Source organism: Phyllobates terribilis, unplaced genomic scaffold, assembly GCF_046119375.1.
Source record: "Phyllobates terribilis strain yellow unplaced genomic scaffold, ASM4611937v1 Scaffold_5__5_contigs__length_657084704, whole genome shotgun sequence".
NCBI classification, from domain to species: Eukaryota; Metazoa; Chordata; class Amphibia; order Anura; family Dendrobatidae; genus Phyllobates; species Phyllobates terribilis.
The window spans coordinates 389,935,066-389,954,141 of NW_027362765.1; the positions used below are offsets into that span (position 1 = coordinate 389,935,066).

The 19,076-nt window shown below is 41.6% G+C and overlaps 1 protein-coding gene across 2 annotated transcripts; it reads left to right on the forward strand.

Annotated features, from left to right (window-relative positions):
• Window positions 1–1,515: 1,515 nt before the first annotated feature.
• On the forward strand, window positions 1,516–16,076 carry LOC141273309 (M-phase inducer phosphatase 3-like). Of its 2 annotated transcripts, XM_073684956.1 has the most exons (13): window positions 1,797–1,914; window positions 2,161–2,270; window positions 4,253–4,359; window positions 7,255–7,306; window positions 8,763–8,796; window positions 8,918–8,983; window positions 9,083–9,232; window positions 9,427–9,498; window positions 10,378–10,440; window positions 11,615–11,713; window positions 12,432–12,556; window positions 13,477–13,588; window positions 15,047–16,076. In XM_073684956.1, the coding sequence occupies exons 2-13, from the start codon at window positions 2,194–2,196 to the stop codon at window positions 15,233–15,235; spliced, it is 1,146 nt and encodes a 381-aa protein (XP_073541057.1). In that variant the 5' UTR covers window positions 1,797–1,914; window positions 2,161–2,193; the 3' UTR covers window positions 15,236–16,076. The 2 variants fall into 2 exon arrangements, with proteins under 2 accessions (XP_073541056.1, XP_073541057.1); XM_073684955.1 differs by lacking the exon at window positions 2,161–2,270 and having other exon boundaries at window positions 1,516–1,914.
• Window positions 16,077–19,076: the final 3,000 nt, after the last annotated feature.

Below are 19,076 nucleotides of genomic sequence, written 5' to 3' on the forward strand. Positions count from 1 at the left end.
ATACAATAAAAAGTTATCACAATGTCCTATATGCTCCAAAATGGTTTCAATACAAACTACATCGTGCAAAAACAAACCCCATCACCAGAAAAGTAAAAGCGCTTACTGGTCTCAGAAAACGGCGACACAAACCAATTTTTTTTTTTACAAATTTCTAAACTTTTTTTTCACTACTTAGGTAAATAAAAAATATCCAAGTTTGTTATCACCGTCCTTGTAGTGACCTGGAGAATTACGCTGCCATTGTTACGGTGAAAGAAATGATGGAAAAACAAAACCCCCTAAAAAAAACCAATGTCCAGCACATGGTAATATGAATAGAGTCATTCAAAACTACAACTCATCCTGCAAAAAAAAAAAAAAACCCTCGTACGGCTATCTCGATGGAATAAAAAAATAGATTGTTTTCATGTGCATTTGTTTTGTTTTTCTGCGTTTTTTTATGCAAATTAAAAGCTGCATTTTACAATTCCAGCAAAAGAGTTTCCGCCTTGTTTTTTTTTTTTCACCCAGAGAAAGCAATGAAAAATTAGCAAAAAAAAAAAAAAATATGCAATGGCCTTTTTGAAGCCTTTTTGGTGAATAAAACTGACTTTATTAAACATGTACTGTAGAAAAATCACACATGTAATCCTCACCCGGAAAAAAAAAATCATTGCAAAAAAACAAAAACAAAGTGACAAAAACACAGCAAAAAAGCAAGTTTTGGCTGCAGAAATAATAATAATAATAATAATAATAATAATAATAAAAAAAATAGAAAAAAAAACGTAGCAAAAAACGTTCATAGCCTGAGATGTGAGACCTGATGAGGCAGGTATGCTTTCTTTGAAAATCCATTTAAGATAATCCTAAAATTAAAGTGAGCATTATACTACAATAATATAATTATATATATATATGTACTGTATATATACCTTTATATATATATATATATATATATATATATATATATATACATATATACAGTATTTATATATATGTATATACTGTATATATATATATATATATATATATATATATATATATATATATACATATATATATATTATAATGCTCACTTTAATTTTAGGGTTATGCAGCCATTCTGATGAAGATTTTTTTTTCATAGTAAGTACACCAGCCTAATCAGGTATAACATGCCTATAGTAATGTATGCAGTTTGTATTGTGAAATCTGGTGACGGGTCCGATCTAAGTCTTAGGTTATCTCTATAAAAATGTAGGTAAATCACATTATAATATTATAGCGCTCACTTTAATTTTAGGGTTATGCAGCCATTCTGATGAAGATTTGTTCATAGTAAGTACACCAGCCTCATCAGGTGTAACATGCCTATAGTAATGTATGCAGTTTGTATTGTGAAATCTGGTGACGGGTCCGATCTAAGCCTTAGATTATCTCTATAAAAATGTAGGTTTTATGTATGAAATCCGCCGTGCAAGAAATATTTCTAATGGTTGGTAACCGGATTATTACAGACTCTTAAAGGCAAAGCTTCTGGAGACGTCTGGACCAGCCCACAAACAAGACCTGGGTAACACTTGGCTTCTCAAAGCCTCCTGAGGACTAGTCAGCTGTTCTGCCCTCTGCTTGTTGTAGCTACCATCTCCAGGAGCCATTCATTATGCTGTGACAGAGATGAAGCCTTTGTTATAGCAGGGACCTAAACATAAACAGCAACCTGCATCCAATGTCGCCTGCACAGAGCAACATCCCACCATCATCCATATAGGAGCAGCCTGCAATGTCCTACGTGCTGGAGGTGGAGGTCCTACAAGGGGTCCGCAATGGCCGTGACCCTGGCAGCTGTGACAGCAGCTTAGATGAGGGTCTCAGCTTCTCTCCAGATCTGGGGCTGTCCCCCATAACCTGCCTCTCTGGAAACATGGGGCATCTGCACTGTGAGGACAGGTAACACTGATACAACATTGTAATGTAATATGTTGTATTATTATGTAACGGATGATTGTGTTTTGTTTTGTTTTTATTTATCTGATTTTACATAAACATTGTAATATTTAATAAAATAACAAAAAAATATATAATTTTTCAAATTAAATCAATGATGCTATTTACTGACTCTGCCGTCCTGGTATGGGGGGCGCTCTAACCCTGGGGAAATTGCATCTTATATTTATTTATTTTATTATTTAACAGCCTTCTGCTTGATCTCGAGCCAATGGCGACTTGATGGATGAACGATCTGTAGGAAGATCGCTCTTGTGCAGCCTAGATAGGTCCACCAGGGTCTTCTCCGACGTAGTTAGGTTGCTGGTCTTCCTCTTCGCCTTGTTCCTTCTATTCTTCAGACCATGATGTCCTTCTCACTATTAATCCGGTGACAGACCTTTTTGTCTGAGGAATCCATTGATTTAAATGTGATCCACTTGCAACCCCTCCCCCCTTCCTCTAAAATAGGCAGGAGTTGTCTTCTTCTTAGTGGGAAAGTTGGGTGACTTTCAACCAATCCCCTTGCAACAATTTCGGTTATTACCTAACTTGAAAAATCTATGACCAAAACCGTTCTGGGATATATCCTGCAAACCCATTACTACTGGATAGTAAATCAGATTTTATATTCAGGGCTCAAGGAAAGTTGGGTGACAACCAGTATGGTGGCCAGCAGACCTCCTAATCTGGTTGTCACCCAGTTTTCCTTCCCCATAATGAAGTGATATATCTCATATTTCCTTATCGCAGTATAACTAATCATTTTGACCATTCAGGACTTAAGAAAAGATGTCACCCAGCTTTCCTAGACTCCTGAATAATTTATCTTCCTAGCTAAAAAGCAATTTAGCACACAGTCCCTTATTGCTGTCATTATTACTATTTAGGACTTAAGGACAGATGGCTGACAACCAATATGGTCGCCATCAGAACTCCTAATTTGGTTGTCACCCAGCTTTCCTAGACCCCTGAAAGACATATTTTCCTGTTATGATGCAATATAGCACACAGTCCTTTGTTACTGTCCTTTTTATTATTCAGGGCATAAGGAAAGATGGCTGACAACCAATATGGTCGCCATCAGAACTCCTAATTTGGTTGTCACCCAGCTTTCCTACACTCCTGAATGACATATCTTCCTAGATATGAACTAATATAGAACATATTCCCACATTATTGTCATTGTTATTTTACTATTCAGGATATAAAGAAAGTTGGGTGACAACCAATATGATCAGCAGCAGAATTAATCTGGTTGACCCCAGTTTTTCTTATTACAGAATAACTAATAATTTTGACCATTTAGGACTGAAGTAAAGATGTCACCCAGCTTTACTAGACACCTGAAATAATTATCTTCCTAGTTATGAATCAATGTAGCACACATTTCTTTATTACTGTCATTTTTAATGTTTAGGATATATGGATAGATGGCTGACAACCAATATGGTCGCCATCAGAACTCCTAATCTGGTTGTCACCCAGCTTTCCTAGACTCCTGAATGACATCTTTTCCTGTTATGATGCAATATAGCACACAGTCCTTTGTTACTGTCATTTTTATTAGGGCATAAGAAAAGATGTCTGACAACCAATATGGTCGCCATCAGAACTCCTAATCCGGTTGTCACCCAGCTTTTCTTCTGAATGACATATTAGCCTGGATATTAAGGGAAACATTCACATTCCCTTATTACTGTATATCTTATCTTTTTTTTATGTTCGCGACTTAAGAAAAAGATGGTTGACAGCCAATATGGTCGGAATTGGAACTCCTGATAGTGTTGCCACACAGCTTTCCTAGTATCCTGAATGGCCTGGTTATACAGTAATATATCCTGATATATCCCACATTCCTTTATTATTGTAAAAATATTTTTTTTTTAGTTTCAGACTCAAAAAAAAGAATAAGGTCACCATTAGAACTCTTAATGTGGCTGTCACTCAGCTTTCCCAGGCTCCTGAATGGCAAATATGTCAGACCCTTTATTAATGCATAACTAAGGGGAAAGGAAAACTGAATGACACCCCTCTGTGAGCCGCAGTGATATGTATTGGCTGCCACCAAACTTTTCCAGAAGAATTGAGGATGACTTCAAAACTTTTATTTACTTCTATTTTCTTTTTCTATTACTTTGGTGGAATGTTTCCAGCATGTTGCTTTTGATTTACAATGAATTCTGTCCGGATACATCTTGTGGTTTCACGCCTGAGTTACCTGCTGTAGGAATGGTTGTCACTCGGTTTGGGTCTAACCCACAACAATACTCTGGTAATTTCCTTTGTTATCTTTTCTCAGTCTGACACCAAGGAGAAAGCTGAAATTATCCCCGGACTCCCAAGATGCAAGCCCCATGGCGACACCAAGCTTACGAGAGCCTGCCATGGGAACTGCTGGACTCTCAGGTCAGCCGCATCACTCCCACACAAAGCCGGCTGATGAAACCCCAGTGACTGCCGCCACACACTGTCACCAGGCACCGCGGAGCCCAGCAACAGCCGAAAACACAAATCCAGTACCAGGGCTATGGGGAAATCAGCATGCACTGCTCTGCCCTTCACTAACATAGTCATAAATATTAACCTAAATCCATGTATTTGGTGCTAAAAATCATTTTTACAATTGGGTTTCATTAAAAATGTTGCACCGTTTGGCTTTTACAGGCTCTTGGTTTCCCGGCACATTCAACTTTGATGTGGTCAGTGGTCATATATCAGCTAGAGGAGCTCAGAATAAGACTGATAAAAGAGTGACAAACTCTCCAGTCATAACAAGCTCACTGAAGGATTCTCAGTTAACTCATTCTAAAAATTGTGCACCATTTTGCTTTTACAGGCTCTTTGTTTCTATTGCACATTCAACTTTTATGTGGTCAGGGAGCTCAGAAAAAGACAGATGCTGTCTTTCAGTCTTTTGAGTGTGGGAGGAAACTGGAGAACCTGGAGAAAGCCCATGCAAACATGGGGAGAACATACAAACTGCTTGCAGATGTTGTCCTTGGTGGGATTTGAACCCAGGACCCCAGTGCTGCAAGGCTGCAGTGCTAACCACTGAGCCACTGTGCTGCCCTTAAAACAGAGGGGATAAAAGAGTAATAAACTCTCCAATCTTAACAAGCTCTCTGATGGATCCTCAGTTAACTCATTCTGCAGCCAGCAATAGATGTTACAACACAGAAACTATGGAAGGGAAATTATGCAATAAGGACGTAATGCCAAAAATGATTTTTAGCCCCAAATACACATGGATTTAAGCAAAGAAAGAAGATTGTCCCCAAAGATGAACACCCCCTTTAATATTTCCTTGCTATACATTCTTCATGGAATCTTGTTTACTTGTTTTCTACCCTTTTTTGTCAGCATGGTTGTACATGGGCAGGCAAGATAAATGTCGGCCATACCTGTCGATTTCAGCAGGATCAGAGGACCACGTCCATCTGTATTGCCGTCTGCACTGTCTATTTGTGGCTGTAGAATGAGTTATCTAGGAATCTGTCAGTGAGCTCATTCTGACAGAGAGTTTGTAACACTTTTTTCTGTCCCATCTCAGCTAATTTATGATCACATAAAAGTTCCGCTCAACTTTGATGTGGTCTGTGGAGCTAAATAAAAAGAGAGGAGCTCAAGAAAAAGACAAATAAAAGAGTTACAAACTTTCTGTCAAAAAAAAGAGCTCACTGACAGATTCTGCAGAAATGTGCAGGGAAAAAAAACAACCTAAACTGTAAAAGCCAAACAGTGCAAACATTTTGAATGAAATTCAATTGCAAAAATAATTTTTAGCCCAAAGTATAAATGTATTTAATAATAATAAAAAAAAAAATGCCCCCAAATCACCGGCATTTGAAAACCACTGATAGCACTCATATGCAAAAAAAATGGATGTGTGAATGAGCCCTAATGTAAATAATTAACTGTATAACGAAATGTTATGTAACTTTCTAATTAACTTTCATTTGTTCGGAGATCTCTGCTTGCTGTGAGAAGCAATAGTTGTATCTGTTTAGAGTTGCAGAATCCACACAGAACTAGTGCTTGTTGTATCCAGTCCAGAGGATCCTCAGTAATATAATACATCAGCAGCGCAAATCCCTAAACTGCTTAGGGGAGTTTTTCATTTCTTGAAGCTTTCCTTGAAAAGTTTTTGAAGTCTTTTGGAAGAGTTTTCGTTTCCTGAACTTTTTTTTTTGATTGGACAGTGCCTAGTTCGGAGCAGATCTATTAGGATCCGCTTCTAAGCAATGACATGCACTTTCTTTTTTTTTTTTCTTCATCAGGTTTTACCAAATCTCTTTAGGAAAAAAAAAAAAACGCTCAAAAAAAATCCTCATCTGAACAGCAAAGTGGATTTTCCATAGAAATGATTAGAAGAGTTTTCCAAGCTGGATTTGGGAAAGGATCCGCTCAGAAAAAGTCTTCCGAAAACTTCATGTGAACATAGCCTTAGAGAACTATTTGTGGGCTCTGTGTAATGCTTAACTTCCCCTGTGGTGGCGCTGTGGGACAAATGAACGGTTGATGTCAGGTTTTCTTAAAGACTTTTGCATTATTTTTTTTTTTTTTTTACTGCGCAGGAAAACCCAGCATCACTTTTCAGCAGGTCTCCAAAAATGTCTATCCTGCCACCGTATAATGATCGATACCTTTATGTGTCTATAAAATCCCATTAATGATCATCATAACGTCCGTATCCAACAGTTTCAGGTCTCATCCTCTATAAACTGCCATGTTGTTGTCGTGCACTGTTACTAAGTTGTAGGTAAACTGCATTAACTTCTATGGAGGTGCTTGGACTTTAGTAACAGCCGACAGCCGGACGCTAGTGATGGCGCGATCTGTGGTCCCATGGGTTATAATCTCATGCAGGAAACATCAATAAGGTCAGGATTAAATCTGGTGAGACATTATATGGCATTATATAAGGGATTTTTGAGTCATAGCATAAGACTCTCTTCGAGCACTGCAAATATTTTCATCTAAGGCCGGTCGGACCGAGATCGGAACGCAGGGCACGGACTGGCTGGCGGCTCTCGCAACAACTGCATAGAAATACATGAAGCTGTCACGCTCGGACCGAGAGAGCCGCCAGCCAGTCCGATTTATACGGCGGTCTGACTGCGCCCTAAACAATGTCCTCCCCCATCAGGAGCAGCTTCAGATGTACATAAAGCATTGCTGCCCCCTTGGCATCGCGCCATCATCATGTAGGGACTATTTCCAGGGTTACATATATTTTATGACATATTTCAATATAATTAGCACAAATGCATAATATATATAATTTTTAATATTATGTTGCAGATTTATCAAGTGAATTAACTCCGGTGTTAAAACCACGAGTCTGTAATACAAGGTGAGAGAGAGAGCGAGACACCCGCTGTATGTGGAGATACCAGGATTTAATGGGAACCGCAACTTTTTTAGCCTATTTTTTCTTAAAAGGTGCTGGAATAAAAACATCAGCTGAAGACTGCTCGTCTTAATGAAGTTTCAGTTGGCATAAGATACCCCAGATTCATTAGGAGGTGTTTGCCTCTCGATAAATTTGGCGTAGCTTTAGGTGTTCAGCGTCAGGGACTGGAGCTGATTTCTGTCGACCACGCTCAGAAACGTTCCCTTTTGGCTAAGACCCACCTAGTTTTCAAGAAGCTGGCGGAGCTGGCCAAACGTTGCAACTGTGAGAATTTTGGGGAAAACTGATGAATCGGGGCCATCGTGTAACAAACAGATATCTAGAAAACGTGATTCTGCTATAACAGCACGAAGACGACACCATCTGCTGATCTGATCCTTGTGCTCGCCTCCTATAGCAGAATAAGCTCAGAAATGCAGCACTCAACTTGTTTCCACCGGACAACCCCCTTATCACCTATCTAAATTGATCGTGGGACCAACTGCTGGTCCGACCACTGGGACCAGTACCAATGGACAGAACGAGGAACTTTTCTCCCCATTAGAATGGAGGAGGAGTACATTCTCGACCTGTGCTCCATTCATTCTGCATGGGGCCGCCGGGTGCTGCATTCAGCATTTTAGTCAGCCCCAAAGAGAAAGAATGGAGCTGCAGTCGGGCGTCTGAATTCCCGCTCCAATCTAACTAGAAAAAAAAGTGCTCCGTAGGGGAGTTAATCGGTGCGAGTCCTAGACATCGTACACCCACCAATCAATAAGTTATCACCAATCCTTTGGATAGGTGATAACTTGTTTTCAACGGAGAACCCCTTTAAATTAAATATAGTCCATGCCGTAATTTCTCACGAAAGCCACAATATGTTTGATGATATAATGTTGCGATCAGAGACGAAATGAACACTATTTTGGCCTCCATTGGGTAAATAAGCTTGGAGTGTATGCCAGGAGCTTTCCAGAGTAAAGTGATATGAACAGGGTCTAAAGCCCCCCAAACACATTTTACTAATATCCTTCGAAGCCGCTGATATTGACAGGATCAGCCGATGGTCTAATTTGTATGAAGCCCCCGACTGTTGATTATTGGAGGAAGATAAGGATCCGGTGTTTCTGATTTTGGACTGCTGATCCTTTTGCTATCCGAGAGATAAGCTGAAGCTCCCCCCATAGAGAACACTGGAGCGATTGGTCGATCGAGTGCTCCTGTGGATGGGAGAGTTGATCGAGTTAGCTCCCGGTTGAACAGTCGGACCGCTATATAAAGTGTATGGGGGCTTAACTCTCCGATAAAGGGAGACAGCAAGATATTCCTGAATCAGAAAGTCAGATTTTGCCAGTAGTCTACCATGTAGGTCAATATATTTGTATTTTATTATAATTCCCCATTTTTTATTTTGCAGTCATTCTTCTTCTCCATCGAGCATCTACAAGCCAGTGAGTGTCCTAGGTCCAGTTTCTGTGTATCGGCGCCTTGTGTTTCATAGCACAGGAGGACTCATCAATGTTATCTTCAAGTTTCTTTATCAAATAATTTTTATCTTTTTTTCATATCTAGAAAAAGGCGTCAAGAAAAGTGAATGTAAGAGAACAGGAGAACGCACGTCGTAAAGACACTAGAAAGGTACAGACTGCCCTTCAATCATCAGGATCGGTCAGTGCGTGGCCAAGATCGGTGGGGTCAGACCTTCACGGATTATTTTTTTCCCTTCTGTTTATCCAGAAAAGATCTCGCCTGAAGCTTTTAGACTTGTTCCAAAGCCCAGAACTTCTGAGTGGTCACCAGGGTCAGAGACTGGAAACAGACAAGAAACAAGAAGACGGAGAAAGGGAGACAGAGAATATACAATGCTCTGAGAGCAAGAGGGGATCGGTAACATAACAGTGTATTAGTATTGGTCTGAGCCCTCTCTGATGGCCAAAGTTACTTTACACTTTATTGCAAATTCGGTTTATTGACAAACTTTTACATACTTTCTGCTTTTTGCAGAAAACTTTGTGATCCCGGGAAAGAAAACTTTATTGTTTCCGATAACATGTGAACCTTTTCTGTACTTTTCTCTTTAGATGGCTGACGTCAGTCCGACGTTTAAGGATGCCGAAGAGGAAAGCGACGACCTCATAGGAGATTTCTCCAAAGTACGTGATAAACTCTTCGGTGTCGTCAATTGTGAAAAAAATGCTAAATAATTGGGAAGTATTGCAGGATATATCGGAGAGCTGTATCATCATATATTCAGTATTTAGTAAGTCATCAAAATAACAGAAAATATTCCCATTGTAGGCATTTATGCCATAGCGTGTATATACGGTACACGATAGGAGCGGGTCCCGGGAGTGGAGCATTGGGCGCCCTGCGACCCTCATCTGCCAATTCACAGCCTTTTATGGTACAGTAAAATGGTTTCCAAGGGATAGGTGATAACTTGCCGATTGCTGGGGATTTAACAGCTGAGACCCCCACAGATCCCAAGAGCATGAATGCCCCGAGTGGTGGCCACATGTGTGCACAGGCGCGTCATTCATTGTCTATGGATGTGCAGGAGACAGTGATCATCAATGTCCGGAAGCCCCAAGGAATAGAGCAGTGACTGCGCTCTTGGCATCAGTAGGGGATCCAGTAAAACCCCTTTAACTGGAAATCCAATAACTGTCTGAACAATGAGGTGTCCACTCCTACCACCAATCCTTAGAATGGTCCTCCTCCTCCATTTCTCTTCATATTCACAGTCGCTGACTAGTCGGTTGTACAGAGGCACTCCATACACCGCCATATAGTGTTTCCGTACAGAAATATTATCCCCTAGTAGCATTTCCATTTTTCTGCAAGGTCATCAATGAAAATAATGGAAGTGCCAGACCCCTTACATGCTGGACCCACGCAGAGCTCGAAGGGACAGATTGTCTATAATGGGGGTCCATCATTTTATGTAAAGTAACAATGAACAGTCAGAAACGATCATCTTGTAAATGGCTCTTATAAAAGTTACTAAACACAAGTGAATGTATCTTTCGCAGCCTCACATCCTACCGGTAGAAAGGGGCAATCACCAGGACCTGAAATATATCACTTGTAACACAGTAAGTAGCTGCAATAAAGTATCAAATCTTTTTAAAAGGGAGTTATTCACATTCACTGCTATGGCTAGAAGGGAAAAAAAAATTGGACCTGCCGACCATAGTCGGTGTGAATCGGTTTGTACGACCCGGTTCATTGCCCGTGACGGCAATCAGTGGCGGGAGAAGAGAAATGCCTTTACCTGACGGCATTGTGACTTCTCCTATGATCAACCGGATTGGTGCGATGTAATTTTTACGGCATGATGCACAAGTCGCACCAAAAGAAGATTTAGGTACAAGGCGGCTCTCCCGCTCCAGTCCAGTGTCGTGATCAATGGTCCGGGCTGTGCAAATCGATTTGCTCCAATACTGCCACTAAGCCTTTTAGTTTGACAACCTATGGAATAGTATACCGCCATATAGTCCCTGAATGCTGGTGCTGTAAAGTGTCCAAATAAGTAATACACCCAATACCCTGATAGTGCCCTGCGTACAGCATCCATAAGTTTCATCCGGTCCACAGACACTACGTACATTGTCCTGGCGTGCCATTCCCCATGTAGTGGAAAATAACGCTGCACTTTACCCACATAAATGTGACATACATACATTGGCACAGTGACGCTATAAAGGTGGCAAAACTAGTATTGTCTTATTGACATTACTAGCGCTACAAAAGTAATAGTTCATGTCTCCAGCAGGTCCGACTAGTTGTTGGCTTCTTTGGGAATTGGGTACGGAACATTGTTATTATGTACCAGGTTGTAGTTGCGAGGGAAAAGCTGCCAACTAACCCCACATAAAAGGCTAAAACTGGCAGATTTTTCTCACATTTGCAATATTAATTTTTGTTGTTTTTCTCGAGCAAAAACAGAACAACAAAAATGATGGAAGTGCTGGATCCTTCACATGACGGACATTGCAGCACAATTGTGCAAAAAATGTTGTGAAGTTTAAAAAAGTTACAGATGATGAATTATACAGAAATATCAGGATAATGAAATCCAAAAGAAAAGGAAAACAGTCGAAACAAATACAATTAGCTTAAAAAGGAACAAATAGGAGCAAATTAAGAAAAAAGTAATTATTTTAGGACCATTTTGCAGTGCAGAAGCAATGATGAATCTGCCCCTTAAAATATCTTCATATTCTGTATTCCCGGGGATTTATCTATCTCCTGATGCTTTATACTCAGCTAGCGCACCTGCTCGGCGGAGGATATCAGGGCGATGTACAGACGTACCTTCTAGTGGACTGCCGCTATCCATATGAATACACTGGAGGACACATCAAGGTATGACGCTCTATGGACCCACTGACATTGTGTATGTACCATGTGTTTAAAGAGGTATTCCCAAAAAATTAAGTTATCCCTTATCCATTGATTACTTGCTAATCGTTGGGGGTCTGACCACTGGGACCTTCACCGATCCCAAAAAGGCGGCTTTGGAACCACAAGAATGAGGCTCCGCAACCCCATGGTGTTTGGAGCAGAGGTCTCTGCTCCATTGCTTATAGGACTGACAGAAAGAACCGAGCGCAGTGCTCAGCAGATCCGAGCATGCACATCTCCGCTACATTCACAATGGGGCTAAGGAGCCTCGTTCTCAGGGTGCCACAGCCCCATTTCTCATGATGGCTGAGGGTCCTTCAAATGCACAAAGCCTAAGAATGAAGGAGCTGCAGTGCTGCAACTGTGCAGAGAATTGCATGTAGCCCAATTTAACGGACTGCTGTGACCACCTTCATTCTTATGATCAACGGTGGTCCTGCAGATCACACCCCAGTGATCGTTAAGCTACGACATATCCTAGCGATATTCTATCACTTACTGACGTGGGTAAAGCCACTTTATGTTGGGTCAATAATGGAGGCGCAAGTGGAATGTCCACTGTGGTCTGCTTGTGTCTTAGTAATAGTCATTCACTCGGATCTTTGTGAATATTACCACATTTTATAGTGAAGCTGATCATACACGGAAGGAAAGAATAACTTCTCTTTGCTTTTAACAGGGGGCCCTGAACTTCTATAGAGAAGACCAAATTTCAGAGCATTTTCTTCAGAGCCCATCCTTTGCCCCTGGCCGAAGAGTAGTCATCTTCCACTGCGAATTCTCCTCTGAAAGAGCTCCAAAACTGTGCGTAGAAACGATTTATGCATTTATCATCCGTATCATTTAAGAAAACATACACTATGGTGAAGTGCAGCCGGGGAGGAAGGATTAACAAGCTTCTCCGTCCTTATCCACTTCCCACCATGGCAAATTTTCTATTTTTATACTTTCGTCTTTTCCTCTTCTTCTTCCAAAAACTTTTTTTTTTATATTTCCGTTGACGCAGCCGTATAAGAGCTTGTATTTTTACAGTTTTGAGTAATGTTCATTTTATCGTTGTAACAAAAGAAAAACAACGCTAAAGAAAAAAAACAATCGATACACCAGAATTGCAATTTTTTTTATCAACGTGCCTCCCCTAAAAAAAGTAATAAAAAGGTATCTGGTCAATGTATGTCCTCAAAATGGAACAAATAAAAAAATCAACTTGCCAAGCAACAAGCAAACTCCATTACCGCTCCATTGATGGAAAAATAAAAAAGTTATGAGTCTCAGAAAATGGCAACAATTTTTGTTTTTGCAAAGTTCTACATTTTTTAAAACCACTGAAATAATAACAATAAAATATATATTTTTAGTATCACCGTAATCGTACCAACTGGAAGATTTCATGTTGCTGGATAATTTTTAACGCACATTGAATGACGTAAACACTAAATCGGAAAAACTACAGTGCAATTTCTGTTTTTCGTCATTTCAAACCACTTTGAAATTATTCCTGAAAAGTACAGTATATGGGAAAATGAATGGTGTCAGCCAAAGCAATAACAAAATCTCATAAAAAAAAAGTTTTGGAAGAAGGAAAGGAAAACACGAAAGCACAAAAAAAAAAAAAATTTGGCTCAAATGAGAAGGGGCTAAAGTGCTTGTCTAGGGGGTACATTAGCAAAATATTCTGAATTGTTAACTTGTATTTTGAAAACTTTTCTTTTCTTTCAATCAAGATGTCGGATTTTCAGAAACCTGGACAGAAAAGCGAACCGGTATCCTCACCTGTACTACCCCGAACTCTATCTGTTACAGGGAGGATATAAGGAATTCTACGAAACATTCAAAGTGAGTATTTCATTTTATTTAGAGAAAAAGTTAGCATATAGTTAGCTTTATTCACCAAAAATGCATTGTTTGCGGGGGTTTTTTTCAGCGTTTTTCCACTTTCTCGTTGTTTTTGATGGTGAAAAAAATGCTGCAAAAACGCTGAAAGAATTAACATTCAGCAGATTTAAAAAAGCAGCAGTTTTCCAAATCAGTCAGGAAAAACAGTAATCGTGTGCATGAGATTTCTGAAATTTCCAGCTTTTGCTGGTTCTGTAAAAATTGTAATAAAAGCAAATTTTAATTTGCATTTAAAAAATGCAGCAAAAATGCAAGTGTGAACATAGCCTAAGACGCAGTGGGTTTTCTGCAAGCAAATCCGCAGATTTAAATCCACAGCATTTATGCCATGTGTGGAACTTAAGTTTAACCTTTTAAGGACCCTGGGGTTTTTCCGTTTTTGTATTTTCGTTTTTTGCTCCCCTTGTTCCCAGAGCCATAGCGTTTTTATTTCTTGGTCAATATGACCATGTGAGGGTTTATTTTTTGCGGGATGAGTTGTACTTTTGAACGACATTGCTTGTTTTACCATATCGTGTACGGAAAACAGGAAAAAAAATCCAAGTGCGGAGAAATTGCAAAAAAAGTGCAATACCACTACACAGATGTTTTTTTTTTATTTTCTTTTACCAAAGTCACTGAATGCTAAAACTGACCTGCCATTATTATTCTCCAGGTCCTTCCGAGTTCGTAGATACCAAACATGTATAGGTTCTTTTTTATTTAAGTGGTGAAAAAAAAAAAAAAAGGTGCCATTTTCCAAGACCCGTAGCGTCTCCATTTTTCGGGATCTGGGGCCTAGTGAGTGCTTATTTTTTGCGCACCGAGCTGAAGTTTTTATTGATACTATTTTGGGGTAGATCCGATGTTTTGATCGCCCGTTATTGCATTTTATTGCAATGTTGCGGCGACCAAAAAACGTAATTCTGGAGTTTAGAATTTTTTTCTTGTTGCGCCGTTTACCGATCGGATTAATTCTTTTATTATATTGATAGATCGGACGATTCTGAACGTGGCAATACCAAATATGTGTATGTGGGTTTTTTTTTTATTACTTTATTTTGAATGGGGCGAAAGGGGGTGATTTAAATGTTTATATTTATTTTTTTTTTTATATTTTTAAAAACTTTTTTTTACACTTTTTGCTTGGTTCTATAGTCTCCATAGGAGACTAGAAGCCACACTTGTCTGATCAGCTCTGCTACATAGAGATGATGAGCAGATCACCTCTATGTAGCAGAAATGCTCCTGTGCTATGAGCGCCGACCACTAGGTCATCCATCCCCCCGGTAAGCTACCTTCAGATTATAAAATGCACCCCCATTTTCCTCCAAAATTTTTTTGGGAAAAAAGTGCATCTTAAATATCGTATTTTTTTAATTATATCAGTAATTTATGCTTTTTTTTTTTTTCTTCCAGTGCCTGTGTGAGCCTCAAGGTTACGTCAAAATGGTTCACAAGGATTTCCGAGACCAATTAAAAAAATATCAAAAAAAGAAAAAGAATTTATCCGGACAAAGGATCCGAAAAGAACTTTTTAAGCCGCTGACCTCGAGTAAAAGCTTCAGTCCTGTTACGACACAAAGTGCTGAAATTGTAGAGCTCTAACTCTAAAACGACTGAACGGACGTCCAGCAACAGAAATCATGGCCACCTACCAACCAAGGAAAACAAGGCAATACCATGAGACTGTAAATGGTGAGGTCACTAGTCCTAGAGACAGGTCAAAAAATACAGGAGGGGGATGGGCACAGATACCCCCACAATAACTGGAACAAAAAAGCCATAGTGACCACCACCTTCCATGAACCATTCGCGGCGTCCTTCAGAAGAGGCATCGTAAAACCATTTTAATCTGTTCTTCACCAGTTCTGAAAAATTTCTCATACCATAGAAATAATTTATTGGCTCCTATTGGACTCCCTTGGCTTCAATAAGAAAAGATGAAGAAATCAGGCCATTACAAAGTCGAGCAGAACTCGGCAGTCCCTTTCTTCCAGTCTTCGGTGGAGGCAAAACCAAACTGCTCAAAGCCACCACTGATAAGAAGCTCGGACTCGTCTGCGTAACCTAAAGCCTTTGCAGCGTCCATGGTCATCTTTCATGTATTCGCTCAAGATCAATATACAGATAATAAAGTTCAACGTTTCGCCATCTTCTCAAAACTGAGACTTTTTCAGGTGCTTTTCTGATGGAAAAGACTCAGCTGTGACCCGGAGTCAAAACATTGCACTTTATGTTCTGTATGCTGCGGGTGAGCTAATACATCCAAGAAGATGATCCTTGGTACAGTGTAGGATTTATGGGATTATATGGGATTGAGGACACAACATTTTTCACTTTCATCCGTTGGGAGTTAGTGCCCTCCTGCGCATAATTAAATAAATCTCTGTAACCTGTAATTTGTTTATTACATTGGGACAGCAGAGAATAAAGGACGAGATGCTCAGCTCAGAGATATAAAGTTATCAGTGATCTCCTTCAGTGTTTTCATGTATTAAGTTGTGTTTCCCATGTCAGGACTTCTAGAGAAAGCCTGAGAGTCCTGCTTCCTTCCCCACTCATAGAGAAAGCCTGTGAGTCCTGCTTCCTCCCCCACTCATAGAGAAAGCCTGTGAGTCCTGCTTCCTCCCCCCACTCAGAGAAAGCCTGTGAGTCCTGCTTCTTACATCCACTCATATAGAAAGCATGTGAGTCCTGCTTCTACATCCACTTATCAAGCCTGTGAGTCCTGCTTCTCCCACCCACTCATAGAGAAAGCCTGTGAGTCCTGCTTCTTACATCCACTCATAGAGAAAGCTAATAAGTCCTGCTTCCTCCCCCCACTCCTAGAGAAAGCCTGCGAGTCCTGCTTCTTACATCCACTCATATAGAAAGCATGCGAGTCCTGCTGCCTCCACCCACTCATAGAGAAAGCCTGTGAGTCCTGCTTCCAGCACCCACTCATATAGAAAGCCTGTGAGTCCTGCTGCCTCCAAGCACTCATAGAGAAAGCCTGTAAGTCCTGCTTACTCGACCCACTCATAAAGAAAGCCTGTGAGTCCTGCTTACTCCACCCACTCATATAGAAAGCCTATGTGAGTCCTGCTTCCTGCACCCACTCATAGAGAAAGCCTGTGAATAATGCTTCCCCCACTCATTCATAGAGAAAGCCTGTGAGTCCTCCTTCTCCATCCACTCAGAGAAATCCTGTGAGTCCTGCTTCCCCCACCCACTCATATTGAAAGCCTGTGAGTCCTGGTTCCCCCACCCACTCATATAGAAAGCCTGTGAGTCCTGCTTCCCCCACCCATTGATAGAGAAAGCCTGTGAGTCCTGCTTCTCCATCCACTCATAGAGAAAGCCTGTGAGTCCTGCTTCTCGATCCACTCATATAGAAAGCCTGTGAGTCCTGGTTCCCCCACCCACCCATATAGAAAGCCTGTTAGTCCTGGTTCCCCCACCCACTCATAGGGAAGGCCTGTGAGTCCTGCTTCTTACATCTACTCATAGAGAAAGCCTGTGAGTCCTGCTTCTCCATCCATTCATAGAGAAAGCCGGAGTCCAGCTTCCTGCACCCACTCATAGAGAAAGCCTGTGAGTCCTGCTTCTCCATCCACTCATAGAGAAAGCCTGAGTCCTGCTTCTCCGTCCACTCATATAGAAAGCCTGTGAGTCCTGCTGCCTCCACCCACTCATAGAGAAAGCCTGTAAGTCCTGCTTCCTGCACCCACTCATATAGAAAGCCTGTAAGTCCTGCTTCCTGCACCCACTCATATAGAAAGCCTGTGAGTCCTGCTTCCCCCACCCATTCATAGAGAAAGCCTGAGCCTGTGAGTCCTGCTGCCTCCACCCACTAATAAAGAAAGCCTGTGAGTCCTGGTTCCCCCACCCACTCATAGAAAGCCTGTTAGTCCTGCTTCTCCCACCCACTCATAGAGAAAGCCTGTGAGTCCTGCTTCTTACATCCACTCATAGAGAAAGCCTGTGAGTCCTGTTTCCTGCACCCACTCATAGAGAAAGCCTGTGAGTCCTGCTTCTCCATCCACTCATAGAGAAAGCCTGTGAGTCTTGCTTCTCCATCCTCTCATATAGAAAGCCTGTGAGACCTGCTGCCTCCACCCACTCATAGAGAAAGCCTGTGAGTCCTGGTTCCTGCATCCACTCATATAGAAAGCCTGTGAGTCCTGCTTCCCCCACCCATTCATAGAGAAAGCCTGTGAGTCCTGCTTCTCCATCCACTCATAGAGAAAGCCTGTGAGTCCTGGTTCCCCCACCCACTCATATAGAAAGCCTGTGAGTCCTGCTGCCTCCACCCACTCATATAGAAAGCCTGTGAGTCCTGCTGCCTCCATCCACTAATAGAGAAAGCCTGTGAGTCCTGGTTCCCCCACCCATTCATAGAGAAAGCCTGTTAGTCCTGCTTCCCCAACCCACTCATAGAGAAAGCCTGTGAGTCCTGGTTCCCCCACCCACGCATAGAGAAAGCCTGTGAGTCCTGCTTCTTACATTCACTCATAGAGAAAGCCTGAGTCCTGCTTATCCATCCATTCATAGAAAAAGCCTGTGAGTCCTGCTTCCTGCACCCACTCATAGAGAAAGCCTGTGAGTCCTGCTTTTCCATCCACTCATAAAGCCGGTGAGTCCTGCTTCTCCGTCCACTCCTATAGAAAGCCTGTGAGTCCTGCTGCCTCCACCCACTCATAGAGAAAGCTTGTAAGTCCTGCTTCCTGCACCCACTCATATAGAAAGCCTGTGAGTCCTGCTTCCCCCCCACCCACTCATAGAGAAAGCCTGTGAGTCCTGCTTCCCCCACCCACTCATATAGAAAGCCTGTGAGTCCTGCTGCCTCCACCCACTAATAGAGAAAGCCTGTGAGTCCTGGTTCCCCCACCCACTCATATACAAAGCCTGTTAGTCCTGCTTCCCCCACCCACTCATATAGAAAGCCTGTGAGTCCTGCTTCCCCCACCCACTCATAGAGAAAGCCTGTGAGTCCTGCTTCTTACATCCACTCATAGAGAAAGCCTGTGAGTCCTGCTTCTCCATCCACTCATAGAGAAAGCCTGTGAGTCCTGCTTCCTGCACCCACTCATAGAGAAAGCCTGTGAGTCCTGCTTCCCCTACCCATTCATAGAGAAAGCCTGTGAGTCCTGCTTCTCCGTCCACTCATAGAGAAAGCCTGTGAGTCCTGCTTCTCCGCCCACTCATAGAGAAAGCCTGTGAGTCCTGCTTCCCCCACCCATTCATAGAGAAAGCCTGTGAGTCCTGCTTCTCCATCCACTCATAGAGAAAGCCTGTGAGTCCTGGTTCCCCCACCCACTCATATAGAAAGCCTGTGAGTCCTGCTGCCTCCACCCACTAATAGAGAAAGTCTGTGAGTCCTGCTTCCCCCATCCACTCATAGAGAAAGCCTGTGAGTCCTGCTTCTTACATCCACTCATAGAGAAAGCCTGTGAGTCCTGCTTCT